Source organism: Gadus morhua, chromosome 16 (assembly GCF_902167405.1).
Source record: "Gadus morhua chromosome 16, gadMor3.0, whole genome shotgun sequence".
In the NCBI taxonomy this organism is placed as follows: Eukaryota; Metazoa; Chordata; class Actinopteri; order Gadiformes; family Gadidae; genus Gadus; species Gadus morhua.
The window spans coordinates 3,330,593-3,351,949 of NC_044063.1; the positions used below are offsets into that span (position 1 = coordinate 3,330,593).

General features: G+C 49.8%; 1 protein-coding gene across 1 annotated transcript in view; it reads left to right on the forward strand.

Annotated features, from left to right (window-relative positions):
• The window catches only part of LOC115560654 (uncharacterized), a 198,380-nt gene that overhangs the window by 18,694 nt on the left and 158,329 nt on the right, over positions 1 to 21,357 (forward strand). The window contains exons 8-11 of the mRNA XM_030380068.1: positions 7,940 to 8,236; positions 8,547 to 8,654; positions 20,238 to 20,534; positions 20,845 to 20,952. Coding sequence (XP_030235928.1) covers positions 7,940 to 8,236; positions 8,547 to 8,654; positions 20,238 to 20,534; positions 20,845 to 20,952 — 810 coding nt within the window. The remainder of the gene's footprint in view (positions 1 to 7,939; positions 8,237 to 8,546; positions 8,655 to 20,237; positions 20,535 to 20,844; positions 20,953 to 21,357) is intronic.

Consider the following 21,357-nt stretch of genomic DNA (forward strand, 5'->3'; position numbering starts at 1 on the left):
GACTGGCATCCACAATCACATGTGTCTCTGCATCCTGGCTGAAATATGCCATTACATGTGAACTGGCCAGCTGTTTCTTTAGTTCTACAAATGCCATTTCCTGCTCTGACCCCCATGTCCATTTGCAGGATTGCCTGGTGAGTCTCCTCAGTGGTTCTGATGTCGTGGCCAGATTAGGAATGAACCTCCCACAGTAGTTAACGAGCCCTAGGAAACTCCTCACCTCAGCCGCATTTGTTGGCCGACGTGTGTTCTCCACTGCCTCAATCTTTGACTGAGCTGCTCCTATGCCATTTTTGGACAGTACATGACCCATAAATTCCAGCTGTGACATCCGGAACAGGCACTTTTTGCTGTTGACTGTCAGCTGTCTCTCTTGCAGTCGTTGCAGGACTTGGTGCAGTCTTTCATCATGTAGTTGAATGGTCTCACCTGAAACGATGATGTCATCTGATATGTTGTGCCCTCCAGGGATGCCTTGTAGGACTTGACTGATGATGTGTTGATATATCTCAGGTGTGGATGATATTCCAAACATCAGCCTCTTGTAACGCCACAACCCTGTGTGTGAGACGAACGTGGACCTGGACTCAGGTTTCAGTTCTATCTGATGATATCCCCACTTCAAATCTAAACACTGTGGCTCCCGTCATGTCCTCCAGTATTTCATCTATGATGGGGATAGGGTGTCGTTCACGCACTATGGCTTAATTTGCTCTGCGCATGTCCACACACAGTCTTGGCTCTTTTTTTCCATGTACAACAACGAGCGGCGAAACCCATGGTGTTGGTCCGCTCACTCTCTCGATGACATCCATCTCCTCAAGTTGTTTGAGTTTGTCATCCACTTGTTTCCTCACACTGAATGGTATTCGGCGAACAGGCTGGGCTACCGGCCTCACACTGCTGTCCACATGCAGCCCCAGCTGAAAATCTTTCAGTTTTCCTAGGCCATGAAAACAGTCTTTGTATTTCTCCTCCAAATCAGCCGTGAAAGCTGCTGTCTTTTGGTTGAACAGTATTCACTTGTTCAACAGGACCGATACGAAGCAATCCCAACTGTACAGCAGTCTTTCTCCCCTGCACACAAATCCGTGCTTCTTTAATTACTTGGATTTTTGCAGTGACAGTTTCAGATTTTCCATTTGCTTTAAAATCAGCCACAAAAATCCCTTTCGCGTGTAGTGGTGTTGTTGAAGCGAATGGATAGACTTGTTTCTCTGGGCACTGTAGTATGATGTCACTTTTGGACTGCAGTTGTGCGAACTTTGTCTCAGTCAAGATATTACATGTAGCCCCTGAGTCTACCAACATTTCCACTGGCTGCTCATTCACCAGCACTGTTAGTGTTCCATCCTCAACACTGTCATTCACTGTGAATACATAGTCATCTTCACTGTCACTGGATTGTCTGTGTGTGTCTGTGGTCGTTACACTGTTTATTTTATGTGTTTTCTTCGTTCTACACATTACAGCAAAATGTCCTTCTTTGTCACAGTTATTGCACTTTTTTTTTTTGTCACAGTGCACTCACAACTAAAATGACCGTCACGTCCACACCGGAAGCATTTCATTCCGTGCTCATCACGTGGTGATTGATTTCGAGTTGTGGAGACTCTGGGTCTTACCGTTTGACTCCTCCCTCTCACAGGTCTCTTCTCCACAGCATTGACAGTCAATTTCCCCATTCTTGCAGCCTGGTGATCTGCTACCTCCATTGTCCGTGCAATATCCAGGAGCCCTGGAAGTTTAAGGTCTTTCTCCCTCAATAGCCGTCGGCGCAGCGTGTTGGAAATGCACTTGTCAATAACTTGGTCACGGATAAAATCATCCTTGTTATCCCCAAACTCACACGTTGCTGCCATCTTCTTTAATCGGCTCACAAAACTGTCCATAGACTCCTCTTGTGCTTGTTCTACTTGTCTAAACATATGTCTCTCATAGGGAATTTTCTTCTGAGGCGTGAAGTATGCATTTAATTCGTTTACTGCTCCGTCGTAGTCGGCGTCATTTCCAGTGCCCTCCAACGTGAAGAATATGTCCTGAACGTCGGGTCCTGCTAAATGAAGCAGTAAAGCCCTTTTTCGCGATGCTTCGCGGATTCCTGATGCGGCTAAATAGAGTTTGAAACTATTTATCCACTTCTCCCAGCGAACCCCGACATTAGCCGACTCACTCAGCACATCGAAGGGACCGACCACCGGTAAACTCAACGACATGCTTGCTTCGTTGTCCTCTTTTTCCTCCCCTTGACGGACCAAACTTCACTTCAAGCACCCTCAACAGTGTGTGCAACATAAAACATTCCGTTTTAAATCCTCGTCGCCATTTGTAGTGTTTTAAACCGTATTAATATCAACGACATTAACACCGGGACCGTTTCACGTGCTTGAACTGTGCATGACTGAACGTCAACACGCATCTAACGTGGGATGCCATATACTACACAATTACAACTCAATAAAATAAAATACCCTACTATATATAAGAAACAATAAATGCCAAAATAAGAAAATAAAGAGCTTAGAATAACGTTTCCCATACAAAAACACTTAAAGAATAAATTAAAATAAATTAAACAACAGCAACTGTTCTAAGACGTCTCACACTAATACTTATTACAGCACCACACAGCAACACAAAATACGCGTTTTCAAAAAATGGCTAAGGGTAGTTTGTTGCTTCCTCTTCGTATTTACCGTCGAGCCGTTGGACATCACCGCGGCGCCGACTGAGTTGATACGCTGTCGTCTAGGTGACGTGACGTCAGGTCTAGATCATGGAATCTGAGACACACCGCTCAGGTTGAATTTATGAATGAAAGTATGTCAGTTCTATGACAGAACGGTCATATTTTCATTCATGAATTCAACAGAACTATCGAAATTGATATGTGTCATTGCGCATTTCTAAGTGGGTATGCGGAAAAAGCTGGAGATTTCTAAGTGGGTATACAGTGTATACCTGCGTATCACGTAGACTACACCACGGCCCCCCACAGCAATCCGGTTAGAGACCAGGCGAGAGACTTTTCACTTAGAGGTTTTATTTGATCCTCCCCAGACTGCAGAGCTTGAGTTCTTGGCAGGTGTGTGTGTGTGTGTGTGTGTGTGTGTGTGTGTGTGTGTGTGTGTGTGTGTGTGTGTGTGTGTGCGTGCGTGCGTGCGTGCGTGCGTGCGTGCGTGCGTGCGTGCGTGCGTGCGTGCGTGCGTGCGTGCGTGCGTGCGTGCGTGCGTGCGTGCGTGCGTGCGTGCGTGCGTGCGTGCGTGCGTGCGTGCGTGCGTGTGTGTTAGGCTACAGCTTAAAGGCAAGGGGACCTATGATTGTTTGGATACAGGTCTGGTGTTTTAAGTGTCAGAGCAGGCTCTGGCATATGTTGGTTGGGATTAAAAAAGACCCAGTGCTGAAGAAAGCCCCGCCCCTGTAGCAGCATGTTACCCTGAGGCTGAGTGGGCTATTCCTACCCAGAGGGGCTGAGTGGGGTAGTCCTACCCAGAGAGTGGGGTAGTCCTACCCAGAGAGTGGGGTAGTCCTACCCAGAGAGTGGGGTAGTCCTACCCAGAGAGTGGGGTAGTCCTACCCAGAGAGTGGGGTAGTCCTACAGTCACCCACTGTCGCCGTCTGGTGGGTGACGGCGGTACACGCCGTCTACCACTGTAGACGTCCTCCACCGCTTGCTCAGGCCTCGGGTAGCCCAGGAACCCGCCCAGGCAGGTAGCCCAGGAACCCACCCAGGCAGGTATCCCGTCTCGATAGGGAGTCGGCGTGGGTGTGCTCCCTGCCCGGTCGGTGGTCCACCGTAAACCTGAAGTCCTGGAGGGCCAGGAACCACCGCATCACTCAGGCGTTGGTGTCCTTGGTGCCAGGGTGTACTCCCTCCCTAGGAGGTAGTACCTCAACTTATGGAGGCTCCACTTGATGGCCAGGGCCTCCTTCTCTACAGTCGAGTAGTTTCTCTCGTTTGGCAGCAGCTTCCAGATGATGTAGGTGATGGGGTGTTCTTCTCCGGCCCGGACCTGGGACAGGACTCCTCCCAGCCCCACCTCCGAAGCGTCCGTGTGCACTATGAGGGGGGAAGCAAAGTCCGGTGACGGCGGTACAGGGTCTTCCGGGCAGGTCGTTCAGAGGGCTGGCCAGGTGGCAAACCCGACGAGTCCTAAGAATGATTTCACCTGCTTTTTGGTGCGGGGTTGGGGCCAGTCCCGAATGGCGGCCACTTTGCTTTCCTGTGGTCGGACGGTCCCACGCCCTACCTGGTACCCCAGGTTTGCGTCTCCTCCAGCCCGAGACGACACTTGGCTGGGTTGGCCGTGAGGCCCGCCTTCCGCAGCTCCCCCAGCACCGCCCTCAGCTGGCGGATGTGGACATCCCAGCTGGGGCTGTGGACGATTATGTCGTCGATGTGGGCGGCGGCGTAGTCCTGGTGGGGCCTCAGGAGCTGGTCCATCATGCGCTGGAAGGTGGACGGAGCGCCATGTACTCCGAAGGGTAAGATGGTGTACTAATACAGCCCCCCTGGAGTCGAGAACGCCGTCTTCTCCCGGGCAGCCCGGGTCAACTTTACCTGCCAATACCCCTTGGTCAGGTCCAGGGTCGTGAGGTACCGGGCTGGTCCGAGGCGTTCGATCAGCTCGTCCATCCGGGGCATGGGGTAGGCGTCGAACTCAGATGCGTCGTTCAGCCTCCGGAAGTCGTTACAGAACCGGTAGCTCCCATCTGGCTTTGGTACGAGGACTACCGGGCTGGACCAGGCACTGCGAGACTCCTCGATGACACCGAGCTGTAGCATCCGGCGTCCCTCTGCCTGGAGGGCCTCCCTCCTGGCCTCCGGGACCCTATAGGGGGGAACCCTCACTTTCACTCCCGGTGCCGTCCGGATGTCAAGCCGGGCGATCGTGGTCCTCCCCGGCAGCTCGGAGGATACGTCCCGGTGCTGCATGATGACCTCCCCGAGGTCTTGCTTCTGGGCCGGGCTGAGGTCCTCCCCCACCGGAACCTCCGGGATCTTGCGTTGGGCCGCCAGCGCTAGGGGGGCAGGGTCAGGGGGTCCCCCTCCCCCTCTCCACTGCTTCAGGATATTGACGTGGTACACCTGGGTAGGCTTCCTTCTCCCTGGTTGTCTAATCCGGTAGTTTACGTCACCCACCCGTTCCACTACCTCATACGGTCCCTGCCACTTTTTGCGAATTTGCACTCTGCTGTGGGGACCAGGACCAGTACCCGGTCTCCGGGCTGGAAGGTTTGCAACTGGGCTCCCCGGTTGTAGACCCTCGCCTGGGCCTGCTGGGCGTGTTCCCGGACGATGGGCCACACCTGGGCCAAGCGGTCCCTCACCTGCTCCACGTGGTCCAGGGTGGTGCGGTGGGGGGACGGCTGGCTTTCCTAGGCCTCCTTGGCTATGTCCAGGATACCGCGGGGTCGTCGTCCGTATAGGAGCTCGAACGGCGAGAAGCCGGTAGACGCCTGGGTAGGGATGGGAATTGATAAGAATTTCACGATTCCGATTGCGATTCTGCTTATCGATCCGATTCCTTATCGATTCTCTTATCGGTTCTCATTGGGTGAGAAAATAAGTACAAATGTGTTTGTTTGTATTAAATCTCTTTAATATCTGATCAGCAGTGCGTCTAGTATTAGGAAATTGTACATTTTCACATCAATTGGTCCAGATTATTATTTTTCTTTTGGCTTTTTAAGCCTAAATGCCATCATTATGTGCCATAAAACTAAAAACACAGACTGAAAACAGTCAAGTAAGAGCTTGTTCCTTTTGGAATACTAACAGTGCTCATTTGCATTCAACTTGTAACAAAATTCAACTGACCTAAGCAAAATAAATAAGTCTTCTGTAAAGATAAGAACACAACTAACAGCTTTGGCTAATTAACAATTTTTGTGCCGCTTGATTCACTTGCGTCGGTAGTTAGTAGTAGTGTATCAAACACGCGACATTCCTGCAAATGAATTGCATTTTGTGTAGCCAAATGTTTCAGCATATTGGCGGTAGTTCCCCCTTTTGATGAAATGGAAACGTTACAATTGTTGCAAGTGGCAATATTGTCGTCTATTCGCGTGAAATACAACCAAGCTTCAGAGCGTTACTTCCTCGGCGGCGCCATGTTTGCTGCGTTCTGAACCAAAACAAAGCAGTGTGTGTGTGACGTCATGACGCATTTGCCCACGACCAGAACCGATAAGTGGAATCGCTAAGCAGGCTTGCTAATGATTCCAAGGAATCGGTTGACTCGGCACCGGTTCTGAACAAGAACCGGTTCTCGATTCCCATCCCTACGCCTAGGGCACCTCCCGTACGGCGAACAGGCGTGTGGTAGCAGCTGGTCCCAGTTCTTGCCGTCCAGGTCCATGGCTTTTTTTAACATCTGCTTCAGGGTTTTGTTAAAACGTTCAACCAGGCCATCCGTCTTGGGCTGGTAGACTGACGTCCGGAGCTGCTTCACCTGCAGGAGCCTGAGTAATTGAGCATGAACCCTGATCCGTTATAACTTCCTTAGCTATCCCCACCCGACTAAACAATAGCATGAGTTCCCGGGCGACCGCCTTCGCGGTGGCTGCACGCAGGGGTTGAGCCTCGGGGTACGGGGTGGCGTAGTCCACTAGTACCAGGATGTACCGGTGACCCCGGCTGGTCTTGGGCAGGGGCCCCACTATGTCTAGAGCTATACGGTCAAAGGGGGTTACGATGATCGGCATGGGGACGAGGGGGTTCCTGACTGTGGCCCTGACTGAGTCCCCGAGTGCCCCTCTGGCACTCGGGGCACCCCTGACAGTGACGCTCTACGTCCCGCTTGACCCCCGGCCAGTAGAAACTTGCCAGATCCCGTTCCCGGGTTTTGTCCATCCCCAGGTTGGCTCCCAGGTGGGCTCCAAGGAGGTGGGTGTGGGCCATATAAAGCACCTTCCTTACATACGCTCGGGGCACTACCAACTGTTCCCTCACTCCCCGCCCTCCTTCTGCTACCCGGTACAACAGTCCCCCCCCTAGTGCTGAAGTGTGGGTGTGGCAGGTGACTCACCGAGTCTCGGGGCTGTCCGTCGTGTGACACAACGTGGCTCCAGGCATACTTCAGGGCCTCGTCTTGTAGCTGGGCGCTGGCGAACTGGCCTGGTCGGGCCGAACCTTCCGTCCTCACCGGATAAAAATCCGAGAACTCGGTCAGGGGGGAACTCTCCGGCTCCTCCATGGGTCTCCCCTCCCTTGCTCCCCCCAGGTCGGGGCGGAGGAGGGTGACCCCGCTGCCGGTGTCCAGTACGGCCTGCATGTCCCGGTTCATGTCCCGCGCCGGAATGGTCGGGCTCCCTGACGGTCCTTGCGTCCAACAGGTCGCCAGCATACAGGGCGGGCCCATCCCTCTGTCCGCGTAGGCCGACGGCATCGGCACATCCCGGTCTCCAGGGCAGTAGCGGGCGAGGTGGCCGGGCTGACCGCACACGTAGCATGCCGACGTCAAAGAACCGACGTGTTATGCTCCATAATACCATAATACCAAAGCAACACTTGCGTTACAGTGTGTTTAATCACGCACACACACGTGGCGCTCACACGTCGTGTCTCATTGGCAGGCCAAATTCTCTGGGCGGGCAAGGCCAGAGAATTTGGGGAGAAAGGGGAGGAGCTTAGATCCTTTATGACGACATATGGGACCACATTCCAAATCAGAGCGCTTGAGCCTCCGTTTTTTCAAAGGCGAGGAGAACACCTATTGCTCCTTTAAACCGAACACAAGTGTTAGCCACTGGGGCAGGCTAGGGGAACTCATATTTATGTTAGAAAACCTTTAATACTAGTGTCACAGGATACCTTTTATAGATTTGGTTCAGGTTTGTAGCCTCACCTTAACCCCTCACACCCATTTCTAATGAGGTAATATCTCAATTTTAGTTGAGTGGTACATGTGGATTGTCTTTGTCTTTTTTCCAGACAGCGACTATGAAACCCATTTCGCAGGGCAAGCTCTGAGTCTGACCGATGAACAGCTCCTGAAGGTGGCCGAAACACTGGGAAAGGAGTGGACGCAGGCGGCCATCCCCCTGGAGCTGAGCATCACAGATCTGAACGACATCAAGGCAAAACATAGATCTGTAGCCACGCAGAAATACAAGATGTTGGTGTTGTGGAAGCGCCGAAGACCATCAGGAGAGGCCACAGCACAGGACCTGCTGAGAGGTCTGGAAGCCATGGAGGACCTACGGGTCGGGACTCGTCTGTTATTGAAAGGTAACGTACTTCACCCACACACAAATAGGCGTCATAGTGGGGGGGGTGGACTGGGTACGCAGGGACCCCAATGGGGGGAGGGCCCTCAAAGCCTGGGATGAAAAGTGTTGTTTTGTTTACAAGTAAATCATGTCGTACATACCTTTTTAAATATGCACTTCGTGAACAAAAATGGTTTATTCCACTGCTGAACGCAGGGAACTCTGCTTGTTAATTTGTGACACTTTGAACAATTTGTTTGACCAGCATTAAACTAAGTTTAATTTTTTTTATTTCAGTATTTTGCTGATTCTCTTAATTTATCTTTCAGACTTTGCATCTTTAAGAATTCCGACATGCAGTAGCGGACAGGAAAGTCGTCCTGGTAAGCTGTTCTCGTCTCTGCCCCTCAAAAGGGATGGTAGTGAATGCACGCTGGGTAAGTTGAAGTCTACCTAGTAATAAGTCTACCTGCACAACCCTCTACATCCTAGTTCTTCCGTGTAAAACACATTTCACGCACACCTGTTAAAAAGTATATCATATAATAACTAGAGCTGTCAAGCGATTAAAATATTTAATCGTGATTAATCGCATTAATGTCATAGTTAACTCTAATTAATCGCGATTAATCGCAAATTATTTTTCTATGCTAAATACCCTTGATTTTTGTCCCATAATTCTTCTCATTTTAATTCCCTTATCAACATGGTGAAGTGCATCGGCTTGCCTTGTGCAAATGATTTTTTATTGATAACAACATTGGCATATACACTGATCAAAACAGGACGATACAAAAAAAAGAGCCTATAGTGCAATTAAACGACTGCTTTGAACAAATGTCATTTGAACATAGCAGTCAGGCTACTGCTTCTTTGTTTTGAGCCAAAGAAATTATTATTATTTTTTTTTATAAAATAATTGCGTTAATCGCGCGATAAAAAAATTAACGCCGTTTAATTTGGTTTGCGTTAACGCCGTTAATAACGCGTTTAACTGACAGCTCTAATAATAACATAATGCGTCCTAATTTTATAAATACATAACTCCTTTTTTAAACAAGGTATACCTGTTAGGATTCCGGGAAACAAATTCTAAACCTATAGCTTGTTTCAAACATATACCATACGCATGACTGAAGTACATTTTTGAATATGAATACAAACTATTTCTAGATAGTTTACAAAAAAACAAATTGGTCACACGTTATCTTTAGTCTGGTGGCAATGAAGTGAAACGGGTTCATTAAGCATTTTTACACTGCCAAGCAGGTACGGTCGCTGCTTGGCAGGTGTTACAATTTCACTGTCATGCCTGTATAAAACCGAGGGGGTATTTCTAAGGGCCGTCTAATCGCTTTTACATGAAAATGAAACCCCCAATATGTGTAGGGTTCGAAAGGGGACATTGGGGTGCGAAATCAAGAGGGTATATTACCTCGGTCAGTATAAACGCGCGGACCATGGCAGAGTTTTTTTTCAAATAAGATGGGCATATTTGCCAGTGTAAAAACGCTTAGTGAATGCCTCAACTTATATATATTGTCATCAGCGTCCAATATTGTCATCAGTTTCTAGGACAATAAACATTCAAATTAAAATCTAGCATCAAATTAATTATAAATAATCGATAAATAAATATCAGTTGTCTATATAAAAACTTGAGTCTTTTGCATAGGTCATTTGTTGCTACTGCTGCATGCTATGTTCAGAGTTTTAGAGACTAGAAAAAACAGAGTTGGTCATTCGTCAGAAACAATTTGTAGTGTTTTAAACCGTTTTAATATCAACGACATTAACACCGGGACCGTTTCACGTGCTCGCTTTATTACTCCACTTTCGGTAACCCACAACTGCGCATGACTGAACGTCAACATGCATCTAACGTGGGATGCCATACACTACATCCCTCCCCTTCTTAGATGATAACTTACATCAATATGAATTGTAATAATACAAACTGTTTATACAGAAACTCAGTTAACTATTCCTGTTGATAATAACATATCACTATCAAGTAGTATATCAAGTAACTTAGACAAAGATGTATTACTCTTAGCAAAATTAATTTCACAAACACCTTCAACATTAATACTGTAATAACGTTTCCAACTACTTATTCCCCATCCCTTGGGAATAATCATATTCAACATAACTCTATAGTTAGAAGACATTCAGGCACAGCTAGAAATGTAATCAAACATTTAGATTGTCACAGAAATATATATATGTATCTTAAATCTTAATTTCAGAGAAAACCTCAACATTTTATGTAACAAAACATGACCTGAATGGCGAGGGGTGGACTACCCTGCCATTAAGACAAATGCTGGGGATTATTCTGCCCCTTTATGGCACTGTGTCTAAACGATAGTCAACAAAGTGAGTTGGCATTCTCCTGGTTCTCTGAGGTCTAGTGTCCTGTTCATGGGTTTCCACTGGGGCTGTGCTGTGAGAGACCAACCTCTCTCCAGCCACACCGATTGGCACGACCGTGTCTGGTTCAGGCTGAACCCACCGCTTCACAAATGTCACATGACGCATTATCTGCTTGCCGTCCTTTTCAAGAATGACTGAAAATCCTTTTCGGTCCACCACAGTGTAGGGGTCTTGTTCGAACGGTGTAGATAGTTTGTTTTGTTTCTGCTGACGGAGCAGGACTATGTGACCCTGCTTCACAGTGCTTTCCTTCGCTCTTCTGATTCTGTCTGCATCCACACGTCCCTTCACCTTCCTCACAGCATCAGTCCTGCGAACAGCAGCATCCTGTCCTGTCGGTTGCAACTGGTTGTTCGCCAACAGTTCCGGAAGCTTGGTTCTGATCTGGCGGTTGAAGAGTAGCTCGGCCGGACTGCGGCCGGTGACACAGTGTGGAGTGCTGCGGTAAGCCATAAGAAAAACGTCAAGCTCACTGCGCCAGTCCTTGCCTTCAGCGTGAGCTGCACGTATGGCTTTACATAGTGTCCTGTTCTGTCTCTCAACTTCCCCGTTCACCTGAGGCCAATATGGCGTGACACGGCGATGTTCAATTCCACTCTCCTGCAGATATGTTTTGAATTCTTTTGACACGAACGGCGTGCCGTTGTCAGTCACTACAGACTCTGGGATTCCATGAGTCGCAAATAGGTGTTTCAGACATTTCATTATGTTAACTGATGTGTGACTTCTGAGGATATCGACATTCACCTATCTAGAGTAGTAATCAGTCACCACCAGTAGATGGTCTCCTGATGGGAATGGTCCACACATGTCCATTGCAAGCGTCTGCCATGGTTTAGCAGGGAGCTCGGACCTTGTGGTAGGAACATCCTGTGAAGTGAAGCTATTGAGTTGACAAGCGTGACATGACCTCACTAACTCCTCTGCTTCACGATCAATTCCGGGCCACCACACTTTTGTTCTCAGTCTTTGTTTTGTTTTGACTATTCCTTGATGTCCTTCATGCGCTAACATCAGCGTCTGTTGTCCTGTTGCCTGAGGAACGACAATCCGGGTACCTCTCAGCCCTATTTTCCCAACAGTGGAGAGCTCAGTCTTGACGGTTTTGTTATCCGCCCCGCATTTACTCCAGTCACCTGTCTCGATACTGCTCCGTACAGTAGCAAGAGTGTGGTCCTCTGCCGACAAGTTCTCCATTTGTCTTGGTGTGAAAGCATGGGGCACTGCATGTTGAGCCACGTAGTAGACATGCTCCTCCATGGTGCCAATCTGTACGGGCGGGTTGACTGTGAGGCGTGACAGCGAATCAGCTGCATTCTGTGGGCCGGGCTTATACACCACTTTGAAACGATAGGGTTGCAGCCGCAGAGCCCACCTTTCAATTCTCGCTGGCGGTTTTGACTTTGATGGTTTCGAGTGGCTTGTGATCCGTCATCATCAGAAACTCTTTCCCGTAGAGGAACACATGAAATTTCTCACATCAACAATTCCCACACAATGGCAAGGGCTTCTCTTTCAGTCTGAGAGTAGCGGCGCTCTATGTCAGATAAAGCTAGGCTCGCGTAATAGACAGGCTTGTGTGTCCCGTCACTTTGCTTCTGGCTCAATGTTGCACCTAATCCCACTGGACTGGCATCCACAATCACATGTGTCTCTGCATCCTGGCTGAAATATGCCATTACATGTGAACTGGCCAGCTGTTTCTTTAGTTCTACAAATGCCATTTCCTGCTCTGACCCCCATGTCCATTTGCAGGATTGCCTGGTGAGTCTCCTCAGTGGTTCTGATGTCGTGGCCAGATTAGGAATGAACCTCCCACAGTAGTTAACGAGCCCTAGGAAACTCCTCACCTCAGCCGCATTTGTTGGCCGACGTGTGTTCTCCACTGCCTCAATCTTTGACTGAGCTGCTCCTATGCCATTTTTGGACAGTACATGACCCATAAATTCCAGCTGTGACATCCGGAACAGGCACTTTTTGCTGTTGACTGTCAGCTGTCTCTCTTGCAGTCGTTGCAGGACTTGGTGCAGTCTTTCATCATGTAGTTGAATGGTCTCACCTGAAACGATGATGTCATCTGATATGTTGTGCCCTCCAGGGATGCCTTGTAGGACTTGACTGATGATGTGTTGATATATCTCAGGTGTGGATGATATTCCAAACATCAGCCTCTTGTAACGCCACAACCCTGTGTGTGAGACGAACGTGGACCTGGACTCAGGTTTCAGTTCTATCTGATGATATCCCCACTTCAAATCTAAACACTGTGGCTCCCGTCATGTCCTCCAGTATTTCATCTATGATGGGGATAGGGTGTCGTTCACGCACTATGGCTTAATTTGCTCTGCGCATGTCCACACACAGTCTTGGCTCTTTTTTTCCATGTACAACAACGAGCGGCGAAACCCATGGTGTTGGTCCGCTCACTTTCTCGATGACATCCATCTCCTCAAGTTGTTTGAGTTTGTCATCCACTTGTTTCCTCACACTGAATGGAATTCGGCGAACAGGCTGGGCTACCGGCCTCACACTGCTGTCCACATGCAGCCCCAGCTGAAAATCTTTCAGTTTTCCTAGGCCATGAAAACAGTCTTTGTATTTCTCCTCCAAATCAGCCGTGAAAACTGCTGTGTCTTTTGGTTGAACAGTATTCACTTGTTCAACAGGACCGATACGAAGCAATCCCAACTGTACAGCAGTCTTTCTCCCCAGCACACAAATCCGTGCTTCTTTAATTACTTGGATTTTTGCAGTGACAGTTTCAGATTTTCCATTTGCTTTAAAATCAGCCACAAAAATCCCTTTCACGTGTAGTGGTGTTGTTGAAGCGAATGGATAGACTTGTTTCTCTGGGCACTGTAGTATGATGTCACTTTTGGACTGCAGTTGTGCGAACTTTGTCTCAGTCAAGATATTACATGTAGCCCCTGAGTCTACCAACATTTCCACTGGCTGCTCATTCACCAGCACTGTTAGTGTTCCATCCTCAACACTGTCATTCACTGTGAATACATAGTCATCTTCACTGTCACTGGATTGTCTGTGTGTGTCTGTGGTCGTTACACTGTTTATTTTATGTGTTTTCTTCGTTCTACACATTACAGCAAAATGTCCTTCTTTGTCACAGTTATTGCACTTTTTTTTTTTGTCACAGTGCACTCACAACTAAAATGACCGTCACGTCCACACCGGAAGCATTTCATTCCGTGCTCATCACGTGGTGATTGATTTCGAGTTGTGGAGACTCTGGGTCTTACCGTTTGACTCCTCCCTCTCACAGGTCTCTTCTCCACAGCATTGACAGTCAATTTCCCCATTCTTGCAGCCTGGTGATCTGCTACCTCCATTGTCCGTGCAATATCCAGGAGCCCTGGAAGTTTAAGGTCTTTCTCCCTCAATAGCCGTCGGCGCAGCGTGTTGGAAATGCACTTGTCAATAACTTGGTCACGGATAAAATCATCCTTGTTATCCCCAAACTCACACGTTGCTGCCATCTTCTTTAATCGGCTCACAAAACTGTCCATAGACTCCTCTTGTGCTTGTTCTACTTGTCTAAACATATGTCTCTCATAGGGAATTTTCTTCTGAGGCGTGAAGTATGCATTTAATTCGTTTACTGCTCCGTCGTAGTCGGCGTCATTTCCAGTGCCCTCCAACGTGAAGAATATGTCCTGAACGTCGGGTCCTGCTAAATGAAGCAGTAAAGCCCTTTTTCGCGATGCTTCGCGGATTCCTGATGCGGCTAAATAGAGTTTGAAACTATTTATCCACTTCTCCCAGCGAACCCCGACATTAGCCGACTCACTCAGCACATCGAAGGGACCGACCACCGGTAAACTCAACGACATGCTTGCTTCGTTGTCCTCTTTTTCCTCCCCTTGACGGACCAAACTTCACTTCAAGCACCCTCAACAGTGTGTGCAACATAAAACATTCCGTTTTAAATCCTCGTCGCCATTTGTAGTGTTTTAAACCGTATTAATATCAACGACATTAACACCGGGACCGTTTCACGTGCTTGAACTGTGCATGACTGAACGTCAACACGCATCTAACGTGGGATGCCATATACTACACAATTACAACTCAATAAAATAAAATACCCTACTATATATAAGAAACAATAAATGCCAAAATAAGAAAATAAAGAGCTTAGAATAACGTTTCCCATACAAAAACACTTAAAGAATAAATTAAAATAAATTAAACAACAGCAACTGTTCTAAGACGTCTCACACTAATACTTATTACAGCACCACACAGCAACACAAAATACGCGTTTTCAAAAAATGGCTAAGGGTAGTTTGTTGCTTCCTCTTCGTATTTACCGTCGAGCCGTTGGACATCACCGCGGCGCCGACTGAGTTGATACGCTGTCGTCTAGGTGACGTGACGTCAGGTCTAGATCATGGAATCTGAGACACACCGCTCAGGTTGAATTTATGAATGAAAGTATGTCAGTTCTATGACAGAACGGTCATATTTTCATTCATGAATTCAACAGAACTATCGAAATTGATATGTGTCATTGCGCATTTCTAAGTGGGTATGCGGAAAAAGCTGGAGATTTCTAAGTGGGTATACAGTGTATACCTGCGTATCACGTAGACTACACCACGGCCCCCCACAGCAATCCGGTTAGAGACCAGGCGAGAGACTTTTCACTTAGAGGTTTTATTTGATCCTCCCCAGACTGCAGAGCTTGAGTTCTTGGCAGGTGTGTGTGTGTGTGTGTGTGTGTGTGTGTGTGTGTGTGTGTGTGTGTGTGTGTGTGTGTGTGTGTGTGTGTGTGTGTGTGCGTGCGTGCGTGCGTGCGTGCGTGCGTGCGTGCGTGCGTGCGTGCGTGCGTGCGTGCGTGCGTGCGTGCGTGCGTGCGTGCGTGCGTGCGTGCGTGCGTGCGTGCGTGCGTGCGTGCGTGCGTGCGTGCGTGTGTGTTAGGCTACAGCTTAAAGGCAAGGGGACCTATGATTGTTTGGATACAGGTCTGGTGTTTTAAGTGTCAGAGCAGGCTCTGGCATATGTTGGTTGGGATTAAAAAAGACCCAGTGCTGAAGAAAGCCCCGCCCCTGTAGCAGCATGTTACCCTGAGGCTGAGTGGGCTATTCCTACCCAGAGGGGCTGAGTGGGGTAGTCCTACCCAGAGAGTGGGGTAGTCCTACCCAGAGAGTGGGGTAGTCCTACCCAGAGAGTGGGGTAGTCCTACCCAGAGAGTGGGGTAGTCCTACCCAGAGAGTGGGGTAGTCCTACAGTCACCCACTGTCGCCGTCTGGTGGGTGACGGCGGTACACGCCGTCTACCACTGTAGACGTCCTCCACCGCTTGCTCAGGCCTCGGGTAGCCCAGGAACCCGCCCAGGCAGGTAGCCCAGGAACCCACCCAGGCAGGTATCCCGTCTCGATAGGGCGTCGGCGTGGGTGTGCTCCCTGCCCGGTCGGTGGTCCACCGTAAACCTGAAGTCCTGGAGGGCCAGGAACCACCGCATCACTCAGGCGTTGGTGTCCTTGGTGCCAGGGTGTACTCCCTCCCTAGGAGGTAGTACCTCAACTTATGGAGGCTCCACTTGATGGCCAGGGCCTCCTTCTCTACAGTCGAGTAGTTTCTCTCGTTTGGCAGCAGCTTCCAGATGATGTAGGTGATGGGGTGTTCTTCTCCGGCCCGGACCTGGGACAGGACTCCTCCCAGCCCCACCTCCGAAGCGTCCGTGTGCACTATGAGGGGGGAAGCAAAGTCCGGTGACGGCGGTACAGGGTCTTCCGGGCAGGTCGTTCAGAGGGCTGGCCAGGTGGCAAACCCGACGAGTCCTAAGAATGATTTCACCTGCTTTTTGGTGCGGGGTTGGGGCCAGTCCCGAATGGCGGCCACTTTGCTTTCCTGTGGTCGGACGGTCCCACGCCCTACCTGGTACCCCAGGTTTGCGTCTCCTCCAGCCCGAGACGACACTTGGCTGGGTTGGCCGTGAGGCCCGCCTTCCGCAGCTCCCCCAGCACCGCCCTCAGCTGGCGGATGTGGACATCCCAGCTGGGGCTGTGGACGATTATGTCGTCGATGTGGGCGGCGGCGTAGTCCTGGTGGGGCCTCAGGAGCTGGTCCATCATGCGCTGGAAGGTGGACGGAGCGCCATGTACTCCGAAGGGTAAGATGGTGTACTAATACAGCCCCCCTGGAGTCGAGAACGCCGTCTTCTCCCGGGCAGCCCGGGTCAACTTTACCTGCCAATACCCCTTGGTCAGGTCCAGGGTCGTGAGGTACCGGGCTGGTCCGAGGCGTTCGATCAGCTCGTCCATCCGGGGCATGGGGTAGGCGTCGAACTCAGATGCGTCGTTCAGCCTCCGGAAGTCGTTACAGAACCGGTAGCTCCCATCTGGCTTTGGTACGAGGACTACCGGGCTGGACCAGGCACTGCGAGACTCCTCGATGACACCGAGCTGTAGCATCCGGCGTCCCTCTGCCTGGAGGGCCTCCCTCCTGGCCTCCGGGACCCTATAGGGGGGAACCCTCACTTTCACTCCCGGTGCCGTCCGGATGTCAAGCCGGGCGATCGTGGTCCTCCCCGGCAGCTCGGAGGATACGTCCCGGTGCTGCATGATGACCTCCCCGAGGTCTTGCTTCTGGGCCGGGCTGAGGTCCTCCCCCACCGGAACCTCCGGGATCTTGCGTTGGGCCGCCAGCGCTAGGGGGGCAGGGTCAGGGGGTCCCCCTCCCCCTCTCCACTGCTTCAGGATATTGACGTGGTACACCTGGGTAGGCTTCCTTCTCCCTGGTTGTCTAATCCGGTAGTTTACGTCACCCACCCGTTCCACTACCTCATACGGTCCCTGCCACTTTTTGCGAATTTGCACTCTGCTGTGGGGACCAGGACCAGTACCCGGTCTCCGGGCTGGAAGGTTTGCAACTGGGCTCCCCGGTTGTAGACCCTCGCCTGGGCCTGCTGGGCGTGTTCCCGGACGATGGGCCACACCTGGGCCAAGCGGTCCCTCACCTGCTCCACGTGGTCCAGGGTGGTGCGGTGGGGGGACGGCTGGCTTTCCTAGGCCTCCTTGGCTATGTCCAGGATACCGCGGGGTCGTCGTCCGTATAGGAGCTCGAACGGCGAGAAGCCGGTAGACGCCTGGGTAGGGATGGGAATTGATAAGAATTTCACGATTCCGATTGCGATTCTGCTTATCGATCCGATTCCTTATCGATTCTCTTATCGGTTCTCATTGGGTGAGAAAATAAGTACAAATGTGTTTGTTTGTATTAAATCTCTTTAATATCTGATCAGCAGTGCGTCTAGTATTAGGAAATTGTACATTTTCACATCAATTGGTCCAGATTATTATTTTTCTTTTGGCTTTTTAAGCCTAAATGCCATCATTATGTGCCATAAAACTAAAAACACAGACTGAAAACAGTCAAGTAAGAGCTTGTTCCTTTTGGAATACTAACAGTGCTCATTTGCATTCAACTTGTAACAAAATTCAACTGACCTAAGCAAAATAAATAAGTCTTCTGTAAAGATAAGAACACAACTAACAGCTTTGGCTAATTAACAATTTTTGTGCCGCTTGATTCACTTGCGTCGGTAGTTAGTAGTAGTGTATCAAACACGCGACATTCCTGCAAATGAATTGCATTTTGTGTAGCCAAATGTTTCAGCATATTGGCGGTAGTTCCCCCTTTTGATGAAATGGAAACGTTACAATTGTTGCAAGTGGCAATATTGTCGTCTATTCGCGTGAAATACAACCAAGCTTCAGAGCGTTACTTCCTCGGCGGCGCCATGTTTGCTGCGTTCTGAACCAAAACAAAGCAGTGTGTGTGTGACGTCATGACGCATTTGCCCACGACCAGAACCGATAAGTGGAATCGCTAAGCAGGCTTGCTAATGATTCCAAGGAATCGGTTGACTCGGCACCGGTTCTGAACAAGAACCGGTTCTCGATTCCCATCCCTACGCCTAGGGCACCTCCCGTACGGCGAACAGGCGTGTGGTAGCAGCTGGTCCCAGTTCTTGCCGTCCAGGTCCATGGCTTTTTTTAACATCTGCTTCAGGGTTTTGTTAAAACGTTCAACCAGGCCATCCGTCTTGGGCTGGTAGACTGACGTCCGGAGCTGCTTCACCTGCAGGAGCCTGAGTAATTGAGCATGAACCCTGATCCGTTATAACTTCCTTAGCTATCCCCACCCGACTAAACAATAGCATGAGTTCCCGGGCGACCGCCTTCGCGGTGGCTGCACGCAGGGGTTGAGCCTCGGGGTACGGGGTGGCGTAGTCCACTAGTACCAGGATGTACCGGTGACCCCGGCTGGTCTTGGGCAGGGGCCCCACTATGTCTAGAGCTATACGGTCAAAGGGGGTTACGATGATCGGCATGGGGACGAGGGGGTTCCTGACTGTGGCCCTGACTGAGTCCCCGAGTGCCCCTCTGGCACTCGGGGCACCCCTGACAGTGACGCTCTACGTCCCGCTTGACCCCCGGCCAGTAGAAACTTGCCAGATCCCGTTCCCGGGTTTTGTCCATCCCCAGGTTGGCTCCCAGGTGGGCTCCAAGGAGGTGGGTGTGGGCCATATAAAGCACCTTCCTTACATACGCTCGGGGCACTACCAACTGTTCCCTCACTCCCCGCCCTCCTTCTGCTACCCGGTACAACAGTCCCCCCCCTAGTGCTGAAGTGTGGGTGTGGCAGGTGACTCACCGAGTCTCGGGGCTGTCCGTCGTGTGACACAACGTGGCTCCAGGCATACTTCAGGGCCTCGTCTTGTAGCTGGGCGCTGGCGAACTGGCCTGGTCGGGCCGAACCTTCCGTCCTCACCGGATAAAAATCCGAGAACTCGGTCAGGGGGGAACTCTCCGGCTCCTCCATGGGTCTCCCCTCCCTTGCTCCCCCCAGGTCGGGGCGGAGGAGGGTGACCCCGCTGCCGGTGTCCAGTACGGCCTGCATGTCCCGGTTCATGTCCCGCGCCGGAATGGTCGGGCTCCCTGACGGTCCTTGCGTCCAACAGGTCGCCAGCATACAGGGCGGGCCCATCCCTCTGTCCGCGTAGGCCGACGGCATCGGCACATCCCGGTCTCCAGGGCAGTAGCGGGCGAGGTGGCCGGGCTGACCGCACACGTAGCATGCCGACGTCAAAGAACCGACGTGTTATGCTCCATAATACCATAATACCAAAGCAACACTTGCGTTACAGTGTGTTTAATCACGCACACACACGTGGCGCTCACACGTCGTGTCTCATTGGCAGGCCAAATTCTCTGGGCGGGCAAGGCCAGAGAATTTGGGGAGAAAGGGGAGGAGCTTAGATCCTTTATGACGACATATGGGACCACATTCCAAATCAGAGCGCTTGAGCCTCCGTTTTTTCAAAGGCGAGGAGAACACCTATTGCTCCTTTAAACCGAACACAAGTGTTAGCCACTGGGGCAGGCTAGGGGAACTCATATTTATGTTAGAAAACCTTTAATACTAGTGTCACAGGATACCTTTTATAGATTTGGTTCAGGTTTGTAGCCTCACCTTAACCCCTCACACCCATTTCTAATGAGGTAATATCTCAATTTTAGTTGAGTGGTACATGTGGATTGTCTTTGTCTTTTTTCCAGACAGCGACTATGAAACCCATTTCGCAGGGCAAGCTCTGAGTCTGACCGATGAACAGCTCCTGAAGGTGGCCGAAACACTGGGAAAGGAGTGGACGCAGGCGGCCATCCCCCTGGAGCTGAGCATCACAGATCTGAACGACATCAAGGCAAAACATAGATCTGTAGCCACGCAGAAATACAAGATGTTGGTGTTGTGGAAGCGCCGAAGACCATCAGGAGAGGCCACAGCACAGGACCTGCTGAGAGGTCTGGAAGCCATGGAGGACCTACGGGTCGGGACTCGTCTGTTATTGAAAGGTAACGTACTTCACCCACACACAAATAGGCGTCATAGTGGGGGGGGTGGACTGGGTACGCAGGGACCCCAATGGGGGGAGGGCCCTCAAAGCCTGGGATGAAAAGTGTTGTTTTGTTTACAAGTAAATCATGTCGTACATACCTTTTTAAATATGCACTTCGTGAACAAAAATGGTTTATTCCACTGCTGAACGCAGGGAACTCTGCTTGTTAATTTGTGACACTTTGAACAATTTGTTTGACCAGCATTAAACTAAGTTTAATTTTTTTTATTTCAGTATTTTGCTGATTCTCTTAATTTATCTTTCAGACTTTGCATCTTTAAGAATTCCGACATGCAGTAGCGGACAGGAAAGTCGTCCTGGTAAGCTGTTCTCGTCTCTGCCCCTCAAAAGGGATGGTAGTGAATGCACGCTGGGTAAGTTGAAGTCTACCTAGTAATAAGTCTACCTGCACAACCCTCTACATCCTAGTTCTTCCGTGTAAAACACATTTCACGCACACCTGTTAAAAAGTATATCATATAATAACTAGAGCTGTCAAGCGATTAAAATATTTAATCGTGATTAATCGCATTAATGTCATAGTTAACTCTAATTAATCGCGATTAATCGCAAATTATTTTTCTATGCTAAATACCCTTGATTTTTGTCCCATAATTCTTCTCATTTTAATTCCCTTATCAACATGGTGAAGTGCATCGGCTTGCCTTGTGCAAATGATTTTTTATTGATAACAACATTGGCATATACACTGATCAAAACAGGACGATACAAAAAAAAGAGCCTATAGTGCAATTAAACGACTGCTTTGAACAAATGTC